At 40.5% G+C, this 20,768-nt stretch overlaps 2 protein-coding genes across 14 annotated transcripts in view; one reads left to right on the top strand and one right to left on the bottom strand.

Moving 5' to 3' along the window:
• Positions 1-20,768, bottom strand: part of LOC111245760 (ATP-binding cassette sub-family G member 5-like) — a 93,914-nt gene that overhangs the window by 22,716 nt on the left and 50,430 nt on the right. For 4 of the 11 annotated variants that reach the window (XM_022794487.2, XM_022794489.2, XM_086979235.1 and 1 more), the window contains exons 2-3: positions 8,024-8,194; positions 540-655 (exon numbers count right to left, since the gene is read on the bottom strand). In XM_022794487.2, coding sequence (XP_022650222.1) covers positions 540-655; positions 8,024-8,194 — 287 coding nt within the window. Of the gene's footprint in view, positions 1-539; positions 656-1,412; positions 1,432-8,023; positions 8,195-8,669; positions 8,827-10,557; positions 11,186-19,403; positions 19,541-20,768 lie in introns of those variants that run through there. The other 7 variants (XM_022794491.2, XM_086979234.1, XM_022794488.2 and 4 more) reach the window with 6 other exon arrangements.
• LOC111245758 (ATP-binding cassette sub-family G member 8-like) overlaps positions 19,808-20,768 on the top strand; it is a 121,417-nt gene continuing 120,456 nt past the window's right edge. The window contains exon 1 of one of the 3 annotated variants that reach the window (XM_022794480.2): positions 19,808-20,446. In XM_022794480.2, the coding sequence (XP_022650215.1) occupies positions 20,340-20,446 (107 nt within the window). In that variant the 5' untranslated portion in view covers positions 19,808-20,339. The remainder of the gene's footprint in view (positions 20,447-20,768) is intronic. The other 2 variants (XM_086979224.1, XM_086979225.1) reach the window with 2 other exon arrangements.

The following is a 20,768-nucleotide window of genomic DNA, read 5'->3' as shown; positions in this document are numbered from 1 at the left end:
TATCATTGTTCCACCCATTTTAACAGAAAAAAAATATAATAGATTACTAGCACTCTCCAATTTTGCAACGTCATGCGCCTCGGCCTTCATACAGCCCCTCAAGCTGTTCGTACAAAATTCGAAAGATTTGCGTTGTAAAATACTATGACATGCTATTGCAGTTTATCCATATTATTTTTGCGGGTTAAAGATATCCGAGTTATCGGCTAACAACCTATACGCAGACCGTCGAAGATATGTTTTTTCGAGGTCGAGGATAAATGTTTACGACCCTTCGACACGATACCAATGGAGCCCCGGATGAACATGGCGCGCAGGACTTGAGTTATCTTTACATGAAAGGCCGTGTTGTTAAGACGTCTAATTGCCCTATTACTGGCATCCAAGTCCCTCAACTGCCGCAACGAACCTTACAACTCGCTTGACGGTTTGATGTGTCAAGACGTCGAAATGGCTACTCTGTCCTTACGTAAAAATTCGATTAGAGTGTTCGAATAGGGCTACAGGCCATAAGGCTCGTCGTCGTAGCTACTGCTTACCTGGAAAAGCCGAACTGTGATTGGTATATCGTTGAGCAGTATCTGGCCCCTCGTCGGGCCCATGGCTCGTCGGGCAATCACCTCCAAAAGCGCTTTTTTTCCACTGCCTTTCGAGCCTGTCGCAAAATCGAAAAACAGGACATGAATTAGATTAATGTTCAACTTTCGTACGCGATTAGTACATCCATTTTATCACTTGACCTACTCGCATATTTGTATATGTTTTTATATATCTTTTTTTTCTTAGGTTCGAATAAAATTCATGGCAAATTGGGGACAATTGGTTACCGATTGAAGCTTGTATCGTATTTGAGACTCAAGTAACAATATTCTTCTTTCGTAACGCATAAAATTAAACAAGCCTAAAATACAATGTATTATATGCAACGAAGTAGAAATGTAAGCTATTCATTTTTAGCTGATGTGACGACACAGTAGATCCTGCCAGGAAATCTCGCTTCGTAGTTAACACAGGATATCGATCTTGTAAAGGTCATATGTAAATTCATTTAGCTAATTACATGTCGGAATCTGTCTGGCTTCGCCCATTGTTCAGAAATGTAGCGTTACCTATTTCCTAGTTATGCTATTACAGCTTTGTCGTCTCACTATGTTAGCTCACGCAACTAGCGAGCAAGGCTCAAGCCTTGTACCTGCATTATTAGTTCAAACTTCGGCATTGTCAGGTTACCTATGGGTGCTTGGAACGGATATGAAAGTTGATCGATATATCTCCTTAAAAATGAATATTACTATTTGTTCTCTATGAAGATGCTACTAATACCCAGAGTTGTCTTCCGTAATGCGAAACCGCTGAAATAGATCTCAGACTAATCGGCTGCCTATTATTCAGTCAGGAACAACAGAACTCACACTGGCGAGATCAGCGTTGAAGACGTCAGATCCGGATTCAGCCCAGCCAAGTAATCGCACTAGATACGATAAAAAACGAGCCCGTCCATGTTATAGACGACGTATTAATATCGTCATAGTTAGAATAGGTACAACTCTAGGCAAGGAACTCGATCTTCAATAACAGTAAACCACTTAGATGTCAAGAATCATTTTTAGAATCGTTCCCTGTCCAGAAGCTATTGACGTATGATGGATGGCTTTCACTGTTTCAGGCTCGCTATTTGTTTTGTCATATTCACTGGCTAAAACAGCTTGACTATAATTTCTCCAACGTTTACGCCACTAAGCCTTACCCACCCATCTATATCTTCGCGTTTGAGGCAATTTCGCGGGAATATTTGAACGTTCGTTACCTGCAAAGCAAGCGCATACCGCTGTGTGATGCTCTGCTACTCACCAAAGGGACATCACTTCACAGACAATCTGAGATTTTTTGCAGGCTGGAACAATCACAAAAAATGCAAATGTTCCCATTCCGTAAATTCAGCCCTGTCCGAGCAGATAATATATTATCTAACCATACGACGATTGGCCACTGATGGTACGCTAAGCTTGTTAAGCCTTCATCTAAATAAGTAGGTGCATTGATGCATCGAAGAAATAAAATTGAATCTTACGACGGACCTTATAAAGGCCTCGAAATGACAGGCGAGTGATGAGAGGTGACTGTAACAAAAAAAAAGCCCAAGGTTAAGTACGCAGGAACCGCTGAAGATATATTTTTGCCAGGAGAGAGATAAGCTGAAATGGACTATATACACATAATGCAACCTTTACACGTCAGCCGACCTCAGTGAAGGTGGAAAATTATGTCAAGAGTGATGCGAAGTGAACGATGATGTATGCATATATATATATATATATATATATATATATATATATATATAACGTAAATATTGATACCAAACAACAAAGCGCCTCAATTTAGATACTAGTCGACGAGCCTCTGCTATTATTTATCTAGCGGTTATCACTACAAATACAAATCAATACTCGGAACCGTAAAGTCTTTTATAAATAAATTTGTTTAGAGCCGTAAACAGATCCCGTTAGCAGCCCAGCAACAACGATAACGAACGACCCCTCTTACACCGGGACATTATGACAGAGTTCTTAGTTTCTCGTTGGACCCTCCTAGCGGCCCTTTATTTGGCAACCGGTATGTCAGATATAGACGCGATAGCCAAAAATGGTAAGAAGGAGGCACGATTGGTAACTTAAAAGTTGAACTACAACTCACATATACTGTCAAGACTTTCAGACTCAAGTTGGTAAATGGTCGCGACAGGCTACACTTTTTGGCCGTAATTGGTTGTTAGGTTCTAGAAGACAACTCTTTTTTTTTTTTTTCGGCGACGTGTGAGAAAGGTTTTTTAGCACCATTTTTAACGAATACACCTACGAAATGGACCGTCTCTATTAAATGACCTAGATTTCGGCCATATCTGGGTAACGACTGTAAATAGGACCGTGCCAAAACCCGAATACGAAGACGAAAAAGACAGGTAGCCTTAAGTATTTGGACGCAAAAGCGGACGCCGCCTCCACAACAAATCACATATTTAAGCTTGCGTTCAGTAGAAAGAAACATCGTCGTGAATTAAGCACAAACTTTACGAGCACAAACAGTACGTTTACCAAGTTAGCAGTGCACAAGATATACACAGTTGCTATCAAGAAGCATTTTTACAGAAAATTATCTCAAACCTCAAGTTACGTGGAAAGATGTTTACAGATTAAAGTCGATGACGAATCGAAGTAGTTGTTGACAATAAATGCTCGTTAGAAGATCGTCAGAATTAGTTAGTTCGCTATCTTCCAGGAACTTAGATACAATAACAAGTGGATTAACAACAGTATTAATTGATGCAGACTTTAGCGCCACGGAACATAATAAAGGACCTGATGAACTTTTCCAGTGGATTAAAAACGTCAGATTTCAGATCGATTATTCTAAGATACTCCGAACATGAACTAAATAATTTTATTGTTATACTAAACCATTATAAACTAAATCAGATACTACTATTATCAGCATTACTATGTAAGATGAAAAAATATTTTGACTGGTCACGAGAACGCCAAGCAACCCTATATGAAGTTAAAAAATTCTACTCCGTCGAAGCATCAGATCCCCTCACTGACTCATACATTACAATCACTCGTTACCGACTGTGACCGCTTAAAGTTGTATCAAATAGGCAAATTAGGTTCGAGCCGGTACGATTACACCAACCTCCTTTAAGACGGAATTAGGAAAAGTACGGATCTGAGGGCAGGGAGGAGTAACTAACAAAATAGATATTACAAGTTTCGGGAAGAGCGCATTGATTGGAGATCGACATAGAGATGTTTTTGACTTCCAACGCAAGTTGAGGGTATCGATAGTCCACAGACCCCGGTGCCCACAGTCGCACCCCATCCGCCGGCCATTACACCAGTGAACAATAAGACAACGCCCAAAAACAAGAACAACCCATGAGCTCACGTAATAAGTAGCAGTCACAACTAAGGAACGTGTAATACGACTGGAGCCTATGGAGACGAGAAGACTCTACATGATCTCAAGAATGATCTTAGTGTATCGACACGACAACTTAGAAGACCAGACGGATGCGCATCAGTCGAGAAAATAGGTATCCAGGGTAGTAATAGCAATCTTTATGTTGTGTGAAAAGATATTGAAATTTCGCATTATCGTGAAGTCATACGTAGAAATGTGGTATTAAACATTTTTTTTTTTTTTTTTTTTGCATAGCATGACTCGTCCAGGAACCAGAACCAGAAACGGGCTAAAAAATGTCTTTATAAACATGAGTCCAAATTATATTTGCTTAAATGAACTTCCACTCGGTAGGAATGAAGCTATGGACACTCGTTATCACTTCTTTAGTGGATGTCGCTCTGTTGACGGAAATACTGCAGTGACTTGTTGAAATTCTTGATAGAAGGACAGAATCTTGCGTGGTCGAAAGTCGTTGTTTCAGAAGAAGTGCGTTATAAAATGTTACATTGTCAAAAGTTAATATAAACCTCTTGTTGTTTGAAGTTGTCGCTTGTAGCGTCACACCCCTACACAAGTGGTATTCTCAAATAAAAATTATAATTTATAGAAGCATAACTGGGCACGACGAAGCGAGTTCTATTAGACAAAAAATTAATAACGGATTATCGAGAAAAGGTACAAGTACTCTTCTACGAATTTACATCGAACGCAGCGCAATATTTGGACTTTGCACTACTTCTTAAAGGAAGACTTTCAGCCGATCTTTTCAAAGCGCCGAAGTGCCAGACATAATCCGAATGGTAACAGTGTGGTTAGTGGACCTGGGTGTACCGGCAAGCATCTCAAGTTCCTTCTGCGTTTTAGCATCATCGATCGACTGGTAAAGTGAATCGAAGGTGAAACAATCAACGGGAAACACACAGATATCGCTACAACCCTCCTCATTGACCTCAAGGTACAATCCATGAATCTCACATATCTATTTTCCAATGTAAATTCAGTAACGTATGTAGTACTCGAAGTGGCAATTTAAAAACGTAGGCTAGTTGTGTAAAAATATATTCAGGAGCCGAGAAATACGATGGCAGTTTACCCTAGATGTGTTTTCATGAATAGGCCAATGGATTAGATTTAAAATTATCGGGTAAGGAATTACTATTTTCTATAGCCATGTATATTCCATTGCCGTACTCAATTCGCAAGCGCAAGGATTCATCGAGGTCTAGGGTTTACCACGACAGTTACCTGAAAATACACAAAGCATCACGCGCCGCTCTAACTGGACCTTACGCTCATCTGTCGAACTTTGTATATTGAAGATATGCGTTAGGGCACTTGTATGGTATTTAGGTAGCACCCGTATGATATTTAGGTCAGGTCAAGAAATGCTTCACAAAATTGAGAGTAACACATTAGCTACAAATGTCGGTGTGATAAAAAAAATACCTAGGAATTTCTTATCAATAAGTGGACATTTTTTAAATTTAACACTAGCATTGTTCTACACGATCAGAGACAAACACCAGATCCAAAACTCATCGACGATTACCGATACCTGTAAATAACCTATTTCTATGGAAAGTGTCGAGCGCGCTGCGCGGTCAAGCACTAGATAATCTTAAAACACAGTATACTTGCCTTGTACATAGGCGCACCATTGTAATAATAAAGTATGTTTTTATTATAGTAACCCCTCGAAAATGATCAGAAACCGTCGACAAAAGCTCTGTCAAATTTCAGCAAAAACGCACTTTAAGCTCAAGATCAGCGATTTGGTAGTCAAAGATCGTAACTTACTGAACTGTGAACATTGAATTAGTCGGCTTTTTCGTATTAGCGTCGAAGTGGCCCATTACGAAGGGTTACCAATAACGGATACGCAGACAACATCTATTGCAGTTTCGTTTTTTATGCTTTCGGCTGAACTTCGCATAATTGCTGTTTGCAAATGCAAGATAATTCATAAAAAATAAATCTTTTTAGATAATTTATGGTTTATTCAAAGAATTTATGTCAGCGTCTCTGTCCTGATTCTTTGAAAGCGTTTCAAGGAGCCATCGTATACAATTAAATCGTACCCTTTTTAGCCGATACCAGAAGTACTCTAGCGGGAACGTCCCCGTAGTGTTGGCTGAACTAATCAACAGACAGCTGCATTGAAAGTCGTGTAACCTGCTTGAGACGATACTGATACGAACCGCGCCTGAACTATCGGCTGTTCCGTGCGATCTTCCCAATACAAACGTGAACTCTTTGTCACAACTGACGATGTCCTCCCGGAAGCAAGGTAGGTTCTAAGAATGAAAATTCTGTCACACATATTCACGTTGAGAATCTAGACAAGTTCCATGTTGCCATATAAAAATGAGTAACAGAGGTTTAACTTAGGGAACTATTTAGTATTTGCACAATGACACAAACAAAATATATTAACAACAACAATTCACTCGAACAAAAATTCGAGGCATATACTCGGCCGACTCATGCTTAGTTCCAACCCGATAGATAAATATATGAATTTTTTTATTCAAGTCTTTTGTTGATTTTACCAATCACTGCAACTACATCTGTTGCAGATTACTTATAAGCCTACATCGGCTGAAAATAATATTTGCAAGGTCATCCATGAATGAAACCGCGTTTCGTTTTTCTGCTGCGTACCTAACTTCTTCTGTGCTATTGCAAACGAAAAGTACTACTTAGCCCTACAAGCGGCTCTCGAAGTGTGTAATCGAACCTTCAGCCTTTCGTGAGTTCATACCACCCTCGGTAAGTGGATGAGGGGAATCAGATGCTACCTCACTAAACGCCGTCAACAAGGTTACACACTTCTCGCAGTTTCAAATTTGGCGGTCGAGTAACGTCACGCCAGTCAAACATTTCCTACCAGCTAAGCCAACCCCAGTCACAGTTAAATGGAAATGCTGTTCCATTTAATTGAATTGGGGGTAAAGCGGCTGTCTCAACAACGCCGCGACCCTCCTTCCCGCATTTGTCTTGCCGTTTTAGACATTGCTGAATATTAATGCAAGGCAATGAACTATTGAACGCTACCGAAATTGCTAGCCACGAAGCGGTAAGTTGCCGCTATGGTAACTACTACTGCACGCCATCTTATGTCCGGCCCTGCTTGAGGCTCTGCGAGAGATGGATAGCGAACTGGACCCGTTGATAATCGTAAAAGTCCTTTGGTCGGCGACAGCGAACCTTTTCGTTGGTTACCCCACCTTTAATCCACTGACTTCGTTTTCGAATATCTCAAACGATTCAGGATTCTCATTGAGAGGACTACTCAACGTCGTCAACATCGCTAGCGGCGACATAGCGACATTTAATATTTGAACAAAGCTATAGTACTAATAGGACCGCCGCTCAGCATGGAATTCAACAGGATAATCAAAAGATAAAAAGCGGTAAAAAATAATCATGTTATATCTATGTTTCCGCGTAACTCGACAGTACTCTATATGACTATTATAGGTATAAGGAGGAGCTGTTCTTGTCGGTAAATGTGTGTGAACGCAAAAGTCGCTAAAGACATAACTCCTCAAAAAAAGGCAACGAGGCTCTTTGGTGCTGTCTTTGATGCCAACTACAATAGCTGTTGATGGTGATCAATATGTTGTGCCAACAACAAGATTTGCATTTTCAGTGCCTTCTACTTGGCAGATATTATTGCCCCCCTTCAGACATCGTCGCGTTACAAACCTATTCTCATATGTATCAGTCACAAAAGAGTGAAACCCTCGAGTTCAACGATCGTTCCTTGTAAAATTTCGTGTAAGATTTATTATGCAGTTACCCTGTTAGAGGACAGTTAAATTCGTCTTCCTGCTGCCCGATTGCTTGAGCCGATATTTTTAATTAGGTTGTGTTCTGGATATAGGGATGATCGTGTCAGCAACCTGCAGCAGCGAAACATTAAGAGGTACGTATATACGTAGAGGAGTTATCTTCATTTTCAATCGGAGAGCTATTGATAACGTCAGTCTGGTCGCGATTAATTACATCTGTACTAAGCTGCTTGCTCAGTGAGACTAAATCTAAAAGCATGGATGCTTACCGAGGACGGCCATTACTTCGCCGGCGTGCACTTCGAGGGAGACATCTTTGATTAGGGGTGCCGTTAGTCCTGTTCCGGTGAGGCTCTGAACACACGAAGGCGTCTGCACCGGTCCGGTATAATGGATGCCAACTAGTTCAACGATGTGATCGGTAGCCATCGACGACTCGTCTAAAAGCATTACAGTATGAAAGCAAACGATTCTACGGATAGGAAAATTATAAACAATATTTATTTACTATTTGATGTTAGTTACAAAAAAAAATCCTAGTATTGATACTTTTTAATTGTATCGGCATGGATAAATAATAAGCTTATCATCTATTGTTTTCCTTCAAAAAAATTACACATTTAGGATGCCTGAAGCGATGGAGCGGAAAGAAAGCAATGTTCCAGTCCCATAGTATCCGCTAGCTAGTACCACGTTTTGTATAATTGTAAAATTTATTTAGAAGCAAAGGTAGTTTGATCGAGCCATAAGATCAGTGATCCCAACTATCATTTAATCGAAATAAACCATTCACCAGTATCCTTTTATTGTGTATTATGGTAAGTATTAGATTATCTTATTATAAGAAAAAATTCATTTCAATAGATGCTGACGCTATTATATTGATGTTATCTCACCCGACTAGTGGATCCTTACCTTCGCTATGTTGAAATATCATCAACGGTATGACAAGTTAAATCCTCTAGTCAAATAGGCTTTGCAGGCACGGCGACCGTTAGTAAACAGGACTTTTACTTTTATCAGCAGAAACAGTGGTTTCTGCTAAATAAATACTGCTTTATAGTGAGACAATTCAAAATCGTTCCCGCACAAGTACCGATTACTTGTCCTTCGCCGCATAAATTCTAACGAATTATCTTGACGTAAACACAAGTGACCAAATCAAATTGAATGAATTTTTTTCCCGTTCATGTAAGGAGCCCTGCCAAACTTAACATTAGGCTAAATGAACAGTGTGAATTTTCCGAAAATACGAAACTTTCCGTATCGTTGCTTTTCGTTAAAGTAGCTATGACGTAAAGTCGGTGCTTTCACAAGAAAACGCTTATTGATAGGGGACCTGGCAATTGTGCCTCCCTCGATAACGTCCGTGTCGCCTGCACAATCTCAAAAGCCTATCTCAAAATTGGCTTCAGTTCAGCCCACTCGGGGAATTAACATTATTTTTTACTATGAAATGAGGCTTCTCCTTTCGGCAAAATAGTCATTGTTTATTGAGTTGCGCCCCTTTTCGTAAAAAAAATAGTTGTCCCATTAGGACGATCGGAGTAGAGTTGCCTGCAGTATGTGCAATGGTAGGTGACATATCCTATCAAGAGACTTGATTTGGGCCTTTTCAAAATACTTCGTCAAAAAGTCTTTTTGCTATTTCGTTTCGGCAAACAATAATGGAAGCCTGTTTCAAAAAGTATCATGGGTCATGTACAATAGTTTTGTATTAATACACGATCGCGGCCCGGGTCGAAAAGTTTCGGGATATGCTGAGTAAAATATGTATAGTGCTCAAGAGCTATACTTAATCCAGCGACAGTTTTTGTGGCAGCGTATGGAAAACCTTATATTTCTGCATATATAGGGTACATGTATTGATGTTGTGGTTCTCCCATAGTAGTGTTACCTTATTAGTGGTGCTGAAGAAACGCCCGATTTGTTAGCTATCCTCTGTTTGTCTGTATGCCTTTATTTCTGGTATGCTACAATTCATATTACTCGTTCGCTAATACTTTCGTATATATATATATATATATATATATATATACATATATATATATATATATATATATATATATATATATATATACGAAAGACAATTCCAAGTATCCACTTTACCACACAGAAGCTGTTGTATGCACTAAAAATGAGGAATATTCACGGGCGGGGCGAATATTTTGCCTTATGAGGGTTAAGGGCTTGAAGAGAGAAACATAATAGAAAACAATCAAGTCGCAAAAAAACATGCTTGCTCCTGCATGTAAGGCACGCGTGTAAGTTAAACAACAAAAAGAATAATGTCTTGGGCCTTCCGAAAAGGACATTCTGCTATGTGGGCCTTAAAAATGCCAATTGAGCATATTCTGCATGAAGTGAACAACGAATTCTTAACCATTCTATTATTGGCATTAAATTATATAAATATATATTTATATAATAAATGTTAAAGGCAAATGAATGATAGAGATGTACAATTTAGATTTAGCAAATTACTGATATTAAGAAGCTAAGAGAATATTTCGTTTTGAAGATAACGACAAAGGCGAAGTTTGCACACGAATTGGGGGGGGGGGGGGTAAATTCACGAGACAGTCACGTAGCTGGCACAGCAGATAAAACGTGAAACTGACGCAGTTGTCGATTAAATTAGTCTGAAAGTATCGATTTTAAACGAAATACCTCTGTGATGGACGTTATGTGATAATGGAACAAGGTTGTTTTATCATCGAGCTTTGGTTTTCTCACGATATTTCCGAAAACAAATGCAAATGGATCATATGGTTTTTTCATCTTATGCTGCTTACAGACTCACCTATACCAATACCCCGCCACCACTCGGAGTAATCGAATGCTATCTCATCAAGCGACCTGCTTCGGGCCTTCATTTGCAGGCCGTGATTGGGGCCTTCTTTAAACACACTTAGTCTTTCAATATCGTTAAAATTGCATTGTAACACTGCAAAAAGCGCCACAGTTCGACCTAACACTTCTTGTCGTACCTTAGATGTTGTGTTTAGTTAATCTCATCATCGGTATCGCACACTTATAGCACCATCGGATCTCTATGTTGAAAACGACGAGAATGTATAGTTAGCTCACAGCAACGCTTTCTCGACAGAACTTATAGCTAATTATCTGTAAAATCCTAAACAATTATCTTCCTTTTCTCCTGGTTGACGTGTTCTAGCAGCGACATTTGACTGAAACTGGATAAAATACGCGAACAGTACGCTACACTATAGGCACTTAAACACTAGCGCACACGAACAAAATAGATCTGACCATATGAATTTCTCCCTTAATTTCTATTTAAACGGATGAAATAGCTCAGAAAAGCTAGAATAGGCTATATTAGAATATGTTTTCTCTACGCGGTATGGAGCCGACGCCGCGCGAACGCCCGTCCGCCCTGTTCGGCCGTGAGGGCGAGCGTATTACGCACACCACCACCACCACCACCATCGCTGCCGGGGCAGGGGCAAGGGACTAGTACAAAACAGTATTCTTCATCACTACTTGAGTGGTCACCATATTTGTCCAATAATCGATTCTGTCTAGATAGCAAAACGGGAACAAACTACCCAGATCCTACTTTTTCTCAGAAAGGAATAATGAGAACATGAGCAATCTGAAACACCTGGATGGGCATTCGCGGCAAAACGTCCTCGAATAAAAATATCTGTTTCGTAGTGTATCCATTAAAGAACGATTAGGATCTAGTAAAATGTCAGGGAAAATGACGCGCTAAACTTAGTGTCAAAGTAAAAAAACGTAATGGCAAATTATATTGATTTGACGGAACTTCGCGCGAGAACAGCAGCGAAGGCTAGATAATGGCTGCGGTAAATCGCTTATGCTTGAGATAGAATGGAAATCAGTAAGAAAAATGTTACAAATGAAGCCCATTTCAGTAAACACTAAGTCTTTCTGAGTTCGATAAAACACACAACTGTTGAATAGTTTAGATCTAGGCACATGCGATACAAATATGTATTGTATTAAACCGCAATGTAATTTTCGTCAAGCCGTTTACTTGCAATATATAGTAAGCGCTCGCAATAGTATTTTGTTGTGCAGTATTTCGAAATTTCCACGTACGCTTTTTCGAACACAGACATGTATATCGGTGTCATCCTCAGACTTTAACAAGTGCATGCAGTAAAAAAAAAAACAAACAAACAATTTTCCTACTGTTAAATTGCCCAAATACAGTCAAGCTTACATGCGTCTAATATAATTAAATATGTGAACCTCTAGTGATTTTAATTGCAGTACGCCTCGGGTACCTAAAGTAGAAACATGGAGCCGAGGACTCCTTAGAACGATAATAATTTCGAATGATAAATGTAACTTTAACCCGCAGTTCTAAATAAGTGTCACATCCCGTTAACTACGAAATATCGACGATTGAGTTCTCCTTGCTTGGCTAGAAAAAATAAAGGTGTGGCTGATGACTGAAGGAAAGCAGAAATGGTCCTTTTGTCGCCAATGTAATTGTTCGATTTAGTCTAGATGGCTGCTGTTCGAAACAGCTTTAAGAAAATACTTTTTAATTCTACAAAACAATAGCGGCTATTCGACCACATAAGGCTAGCTGCCTCATAAGGAGCGGACCCAGCCACGTTGAACGTTTCATCGTTGATGAAATGATCGAACCATTCCTAGTTCGGAGGCAGAAGGAACTAAGTTAATTTCCCAGCCATAAACTGTACACGTTTCAAAATAGACAAGCGATGACATACTTCAAATAGGCCAGAATTTTTTTTTTTTTTTCGCTTTTACATAACTGTGCGAAGCGGGTGCTTCTAAACGACGATTTACCACGGCCCCTTTTATTGTGATATAAGCAGCAGTACGTGACTGCCACCGTTATGATCGTGAATTTTACCGATGCAAATGCTTTAATTGACATCAGCCCGATGCAGTTTTTAATGGCTTACAGGCTTGACTTGCCCCATTTTGTAATAACATTGCTATCCCCACAGCCGGACAATTCTACGACAGACCGTAGAAACACTTACTAATCAATCTCAGCAATGCACACATTCATAGAGTTAACGTAGGTTAATTAACCGGGGAAAAAAAAGTCGCGAGGTGCTGTTCAGTACGGAAAGTCATACAGAGGAATGCCTATCTGACGAAAGTAAGGGAAACAGTTGAACAGAAACATGTGATTATGTAGTCAGTGACGCTCCGTTATTGTGATTTTATCAAAAATTTGCAATTTATTATAGGTAGGCCCTTAAACACTATACAACTAAATCTGACTAAGATATATTAACATGAGATAGATAGAAACTACAGCGTAAAAATGGCGATGTTTTTTAAAAAAGAAAGTTATTATTTTTATTATATGCCTTTTTTCATTTCTGATCTGACAGTTTTCATATCTTCATCTTACGTAAGTACAATGGAAACAGCTAGCATCAAAGGTAACACAATGCCCGCTAGTGGGTTCAGCAAAAGTGATCTGATTCAGTGGGTTACCCAACAAACACCATCGCTTGAATCTAAATCCTGCCATATCGTAACGAAGACAAAGTAACTAGACGGATAAATTAGGCGTCATAGGTTGTATAATACTCACGACGTCACGCTATATCAGTAGCTAAGTAAGAAAACCCATAGGATTTTTCTAGCTCTAATGGCAAAATACACCAACTAAGACATAAGTCAATGTATCCAGTTAGTTAAACAGCTCTTGAGATCGTTTTGAGAACGGCTACGATTTCGCTTCCGCTATGAAATCCGTATCAGCAACAATGATAAAAGTGATCCTCTTTCTCGCACATTTTACCACTGCAAATTTTTGTCGTCCCGGTCCCGAGTGAATTAACGTATCTAAGTACTATCAGGTCTTCTAGCTTAATGTATATATATATATATCTATCTATCTATAACAACATAGATATCAAATAATTATTGCTCGAACTGAATAAATCGGACCAATTAAACAGTTGTTTGTGTTTATTAACCTCGTTAGAACATGTGTGCGCTATCCAATACGTCAAACTACAATCTTTTTTATTTTTATTTTAAAACTTATTTATCATTGAGCGAGCTCAATTGTTTAGTGGTCGAATAATGATTATAAACGTTTGTTTTTTTCAAATTTGTTGCAGTATCTATTTTTTAAATGAGCAGCTTAATCCGAAGTTCGTTACATGGGCTCGTGTCGCAAGCAGACTCAACGTTAGCTAGTCCGAGCGAGGGAGACAAAGGCCATTTAATTAAAGCGGTTTAAGTTTTTTTTTTTTGTTAGCTCCTATCCCTGCCATAACCTCGACGTCCAGATTTGTTCCATCTTGTTGCTACACAATATTGGCTCACGTTGCCTGCCCCCCGCCCCCCTGCACCATATATCTCAAGACCGGCCGACGTTCGCACGTAAAAGTGCCAACTGCCAAATTTACTATTCAGAAACAGATTTTTCACTTGCGGAACGTTGCTATACAAACGAAACAAACAAAGCCTGCCTCAACAACAATATCAGCAGCAGTAATAACAACATAAACAGACGTCAACAATCATTGCAATGGGCTCCGGCCTCAGCCACCCCCCATCTGCTCACTACTTTTGCCACAGTGAACATTTTGCTAACTTTCATTAGCATTGTTCCAATTATTAGACAGTGCTAAGGATCGGCAGTGGCCTGCTTCGCGTCACACCACCGAATGAAAGTTTGACGAAATCGGCGGAATCAACTATTAGTCATTACACAAACAACAAACCCAATCGCGCGGGTCACTCGGAAACGGTTAAACAACAACTACATTCGCTTTTGCGAGGCAAAGGAAACTGTGGCAGAAGAATTCCTAGTGAAACCAAAACTAGATATACCCATATATATATATATATATATATATATATGTATATACAATGTGTGAATAAAAATTTCCCGGCAGTTCTGAAAGTTTCATCTAAAATCCGTATTCGTTTATAGACGCGAGTAACAACAACAGCAACAGCAGAAAGTTCTGTTAACGCCCCTGCTACGGAGATAATGAACGACAGAGAAAGCGAGCTGAGTTTTGTCGATTGCGTAAACGTGAATGACGGTAACCGTAAGGGCATTGGCATATTTTTGATTAATTTTTTTTCGCTTGGGGAACAAAAGGGGCTAGGCCTGAAGCACCCTTAAAACGCTCAGTTCATCTACCGCCATTTTGAATGCTCTGTCGTGATTTAGGGACTGAGTGAAAATAATCATCGTTCATTTTATAGAGATGAGCTACCGAACAAGCATATTGCGCTTGTTTGCGGCCAAACGTTCTGAGCGGCGGGCGCCCATAAGTTAGCACAAGTTAGACACTGGGCTCTTGCCGGTAACGACATTAGTACATATCGAGCCCTATAACCCTGAAGTGTGAAGCAAAAAGGCTTCTATTGGCTGGAGCAGGAGAAACCAAACATATATATATACGCGTAAATCTGGTTTCCTAATCTGGTTTCCTAATTTGATGGTTGGTGAAGCGAAAATACCTCTATAAATCAATACTCGTATAAATAATTTGACAGCTCTACCGTTACCACACGTAGCTGACAGTAAGCCGCTATTTCATTTGTCACAAAAAAAGAGGCTCGGTGGCTGTTTCCAGATTTTTGTCACTATCACATTTTTGATGTGGACGATTTTTATCATTAAGTCACTGTCCTCGCCTTGTGTTTGTACAAGAAATCATTACGGTTGCCAAAATGCTACTCTTATGTTTATGACCTCTCTTTTGGTATATCGCCACCAATCGAGCACATTTTTAGCCAGCATTAACAAGCGCACATATATATATATATATATAGGTGGATCGGAATAGTTTTGCCGGTGGCCGGCAGAAACGAGCGTTTCACAACGATTTGCTCTGATCTTATATAGCCGCAGATCAATATATTATTTACTTCGCTGCAATTCGACCACGCTTGCAAAAATGCCTTCATATTGTGGCCAGTATCCTCTAGTGCTCTGCAACTTCATGTTGCTTCGCTTAGATCTTTCCCTGATTTATTCGTGCACTGCTCGGGCGGCATTTGCAAGCCGACTAGTGGGAAATACAACCGCAAAATTGGACGCGATCGGGTTCGAGTCGGCAAGCACAAATCCGCGTACCCAGATTTTCCGACGGCTCGAAGCATACCTTGTTGCCATGGTAATAGAAGCTGTTTACCCGCCAAGTAGGGTTGACCCTTACCTTCTTGCAGCTCCAAGGCTTTGCAGGTTCGTCGTCAAAGTAATAGAGAAAACTGTGTTTCCGCGACCCTCTTTGGCATGCGCTGAAGCGGCGTACGAACGCACGCGCTCTAGCCTAAATCCCTCTACCAGGAAAATCGCTGAAAGTTGTCGCGGAGCAAATAATATATTGATCCATGAACATGGACGCGTCTGCGGCTACGTAAGCTCCGGGCTACGAGTACCTGTAAAACTTTCATCCTTGACACCTGCTGGAAAAACGAGCCAGTGCGCATATAAACAATGGCGCTGTTATACTAATAGTAAATTAAAGTTTTTCAGTTTATAGACTGAAATTCTACTTCTGGGTTATTATTCTTCGCCACCTCAAACCCACAGCGGTCTGCTTACTTGGCAGTCGCTCTGCGGATACGTAGCGCGACTGACGCGTCCGACCGGCGCATTAGCCAGGTGGCATCAGAACAACGATGAATTGACAACGACTGCTACGCTAAATATCATAAGGCAAACGTTTTTTTCGTTCGGCGTTTTTCGTCGCGCTGCTGATTATGGCGTCAAAAGTTGATAGTTCGGCTAATTAAAAGGGATTAAGAGAATCGTGTTCAAGTATACATAATCATCATGGCAGTTTCCTATATTATTATTATCTTAAATTGACTTGGAGATAATGGCCGTTCATGGCATAAAAACACGTTGCTGATAAGTTGTGTTCCCTTCCCACTATTTATGCTGTAGCAATAAGCGATGTGTGTCCCACATCTGATCGTTGAATCGGCTTCAGTTCGAACTGAAGTGAATAAGCCATTAATTCTAATATCGGAGACTAGCGTACTCAATGCGTGAGAGCTTGCGAAAGTCGACAGACTAAAGCATTTGGCCTACGGGACCGTGTACTACACAGGACCTACTTTGAGGTTATTTCTGTTTTATAGCTGTTCATTACTCAACGACGCATTAAGACTTTGTCTGACTGTTACTATTTTCGGTCTGCTAGAGCAACAGCTAGCTGATACCTCGTTCCCAAAGTTATTGTCGACTGGTGATATCTCACGATTCTGCGTTGAGCTACCGATAAAAAACGCTCTATCTAACTAATGCACACGAATGTAACTATTAACGTAAATCAATATTCACTTTCTTAAACGAGGCGTCTCAACATCTATTGAAGTTAATGTGCTCGATAGACGCGTAACGTGAAGGCAGGACTCACTTGACCGTCTTGACAGCCACCGTATTACCCCGTGGTAGCAGAAGCCAACGGAGTTCAATCGGACCTGTTCGTTAACTACGGCCGGTAAGCTTTCCAGAAATGGCAACAGTTGATCAGCGGCTCCAATAGGCTAACAGAAACAAAGTGATCGCGTACGCGAGACTTCTTAATGTTTTTGCTTGCCTGCGTACTAGTCTAACAGTCGCGTGCTACTGGTGTCTCCGTGCCGTAACGACGTTCGAAAGATTTCCGCTCCGATTAACGTAACGGATAGCAACAATCGCAGCTGATACTACGCTACGAGCCGCCGGTAGGTCGAAGTATTCCAATCGGCATAACGGGGATCAATTGTATGCCAGAAGGTGCAAAGTAAAAATTCTCAGGGATGCAAAAAACAAAATAGAAGTTTTTAGGGATGTTTCTTAAACGCGTCCTTAGGTTTATCACTATGCTCGACTAGCTTTTTAGATATATATATATATATATATATATATTTGATTTGACGTGCAGCAAAACTGCTTAAGTGAACCAGGCTTTATTTCTATAATGCTCCGAAGTGCCGTACAAGATTACAGAAGCGGCGCAGGTATAAATGACTAATATGGCCTTCGGCAATTATTATCGGCGCGAAAAGTCGTTAAATCATTTTGAAAGCCAAATCTTCTGGACTAAATTAAACATACGTTTGCCGAAAATCCGCTTTGATTCTGTCAGTTAGTTCCTTCGTATATAATAATTCTGACATATTGTTAGTTAGGTATATTGTTATTTTACTACTCCCTATTTCGTTGTCTAATGATTATCTAACTTCATTAATGCCGCGACGATAGGTGGCGCTACTCTTTTACTGGCAGTTTCATTATTTTCTAGTTGATCAATACGCATGCTGAAAGGCCAGTGGGATACTGGGAGAACCGGTCTACCTGTACATACACATACATGCACATATATCGTATGCTTTTATAATTTAAGTCATCTAAGCGATTTCCATTGGATTGATCGATCGATCGCGTCTCTAGCAGTGTACGACTCGCTCAATCAGATAACAGCATCCAGCTGGTCAGAAACAGGCCGTGGGGGACTATAACGACAAGAGCGTCTGTCATAAAACCTCTCCAAGCAGTGCACACAATCACACACGCACATAGATAATATATAGGACGATATAGTTTAGTAGGACCATAATCGCAACGTATGCATAATGCTGTTGGTAACAGTGGTGGTAATCATAGGATTAATCGAGCACAGTTGTGCATATGGGCCGCGGCAGACATCCATTAGCCATAAATAAGCGTATAGAGATAATACGGAATTATGTACGCGATTGCAGCTGAAGATCGATGGCTCATTGTGAATATCATCACCCCCCCCCCCCCCCCACTTTGTGTTGGGCGAACCCCTTCGTAATGAAAGTGGCACTTTGTCTTGGTTTGTCTCGCAGTGTTCCCTGTGGCTAGGCTAATTAACATTTACGTAATTTCTGTGTCTATGCGTGAGTTTATCTACTGATAAGTTATCGTTGTTGCCGTTGTTATCCTTGCTATCTCTGCATATACTTTGCAAAAATGGTTGCTACACAAGATTATTGCATTACTCTATCTGCCTCCAGTAAGTTTCACGTGTTGCTCAAAGCAAAAAGGCGAGGATTTCACCCCGCGTTAGAAAGCAGACTTTTTTGATAGCTACAAACCATTGTTCGGTGTCTGGTTAATTACTTTACTCTCAAATAATGCCAATAATATGCAAGACCTGTCAAGACAATAATATTTAACCTAACAAACCTTATTTTATTTGCTAGCACAGTTCGATGCTCTCTCTCTATGCTTAAGGATCAATGAGTTAGAGGAAGGTGGCCTTGAGCAAATATGTGGGGCTGGCTTCCTCGAGCAGTCAAAGCTCTGGGACAGAGTGAACGGGCAGGTCTGAAAAGACTGCCAGAATACGTTAACATTTGCCGGCCAAACTGGGTCGTAGGGATCAGGTGAGAACTTCATTCATCCGCAAAGGACAAACTAGGTGTTCTGATTGCTCTTATTTAATGTAGCTACTGTTTTCCAGGGCTATAAGTCAGACGTGATACCCTAGCGTGAGGTACTTTCCGATGGATAGCGGCAAAGAATGTTTGGTGCCTATGCTATTCATGTTACCTATTATATTTATAGTTAGTTTATTAGCACCGTTCGTTATTGTTCTTTGTGGTAATAGTGCAACGTGAGCGCGAAGCAGAATCGTTGCGTTGGTAATAATCGGTAAGTTACACACTCACTTGATTTGCTGGCTGTCGTCAACTGCATATTATGGATTTTGGGTTTCGATGTTTTCAGACCTTGCCGCTTCACAGCAGGCAAAAGCTTTCACCGCCGCCGACGGCAACGCATTTACTGCGATTGCTGACAAGACGTTCATTTGCGTTTGTTCGCTCTGGCGCAGATCTGACACCAGAGAAGTTGTTGCCCGGCAACTGAAGGCGCGAGGCAAATACAAGGGGGCAAATTGTTTAACAGTATCCGCTTATCTGCAACGGGCGCTTTGTTTGAGCAAGAAACACTCACCGTTTAGAGAGGAGGGAGCTAGCACCGGGTTCCGGCGCGAAACAGCAAAGCTTAATTTTACTGCGCTTACCTATAACTCTGACTAACTTACATTAAGTTAGTGTGCAGCTACTCGTGGCTGGCATCGACCGCGTAGCTGGCGCACGATCGGTGCCTGCTCAGTTTACTTCATACTTGTCATGGTTATTCTACACTAGTGATCATTGGTGCAACGTACTTTTGCTTCATAAACCATTTTATACAGGCGACGTTCGCAGAGTATAAGACGGCGGCTGGCAAAGCTAAAGCGTTAGTGGGTACGAGTGTTGATTAATATGAACAGACCCTTTAGCGGTGCAGTGATAAGCTAGATGGACAACGATAATAACAGCTTTCAAATGGTAGAACACGCGAAGATAATGTGATCTGTGTTCCTGGATTGCTATGATGATTTGAAATGTAAACAACCTGTTTGAGTGGCTGAATTCCGTCATTTTAAGAGCGCCTGTGAGCGAACGAAGCGATCCGAAGAGGACATGCTCACCTAGCCTTAATGCAAAATTTCTTCTCTGGAACATTTTGTTCAGGCGCGCGACATACGTGTGCTTATTTTTTACCATAAGCGTAGGCGTCAATTTTTAGCAAAGCGCATCGCGTCGATAGCGAATAAAATGAATGATACAGTAATTCTCAACATCAGCTCTGAAGCTTCTTCAACAATTGCCTCCTCGTTTTATCAGGTCATACCTGATCATGGAATGCCCGGCAAGTTCAGAAAGTGAGTATACTACATATGATTTATTAATTGTCGCCTGTAGTGGCCATCACGCTACGTACCCGACCACTGACATGGAAACATTTGTAAAAAGACAAAGATTAGACAACAGACACAAAAAACATCATATTCTTGGTGGGTTTTTTTTGTATGTGCGCGTAATCTACGACTCCTATTAGTTGTGAACCGTTAAAATCTAAGCCTTTCATCGCTTAGATGATAGTTTATCAAAACCAATAACTTGTAGCAGGTTAAGGTTAAATCGGAAGAGTTTTGGCGACCAAGCTCTACATCGTGCGTTGTTAAAAATAAGGTGGCCCAGAGG

The sequence above is a fragment of the Varroa destructor genome, unplaced genomic scaffold (assembly GCF_002443255.2).
Source record: "Varroa destructor unplaced genomic scaffold, Vdes_3.0 BEIS01000002.1, whole genome shotgun sequence".
Classification (NCBI taxonomy): domain Eukaryota; kingdom Metazoa; phylum Arthropoda; class Arachnida; order Mesostigmata; family Varroidae; genus Varroa; species Varroa destructor.
This window is presented reverse-complemented; position numbering and strand designations above follow the sequence as displayed.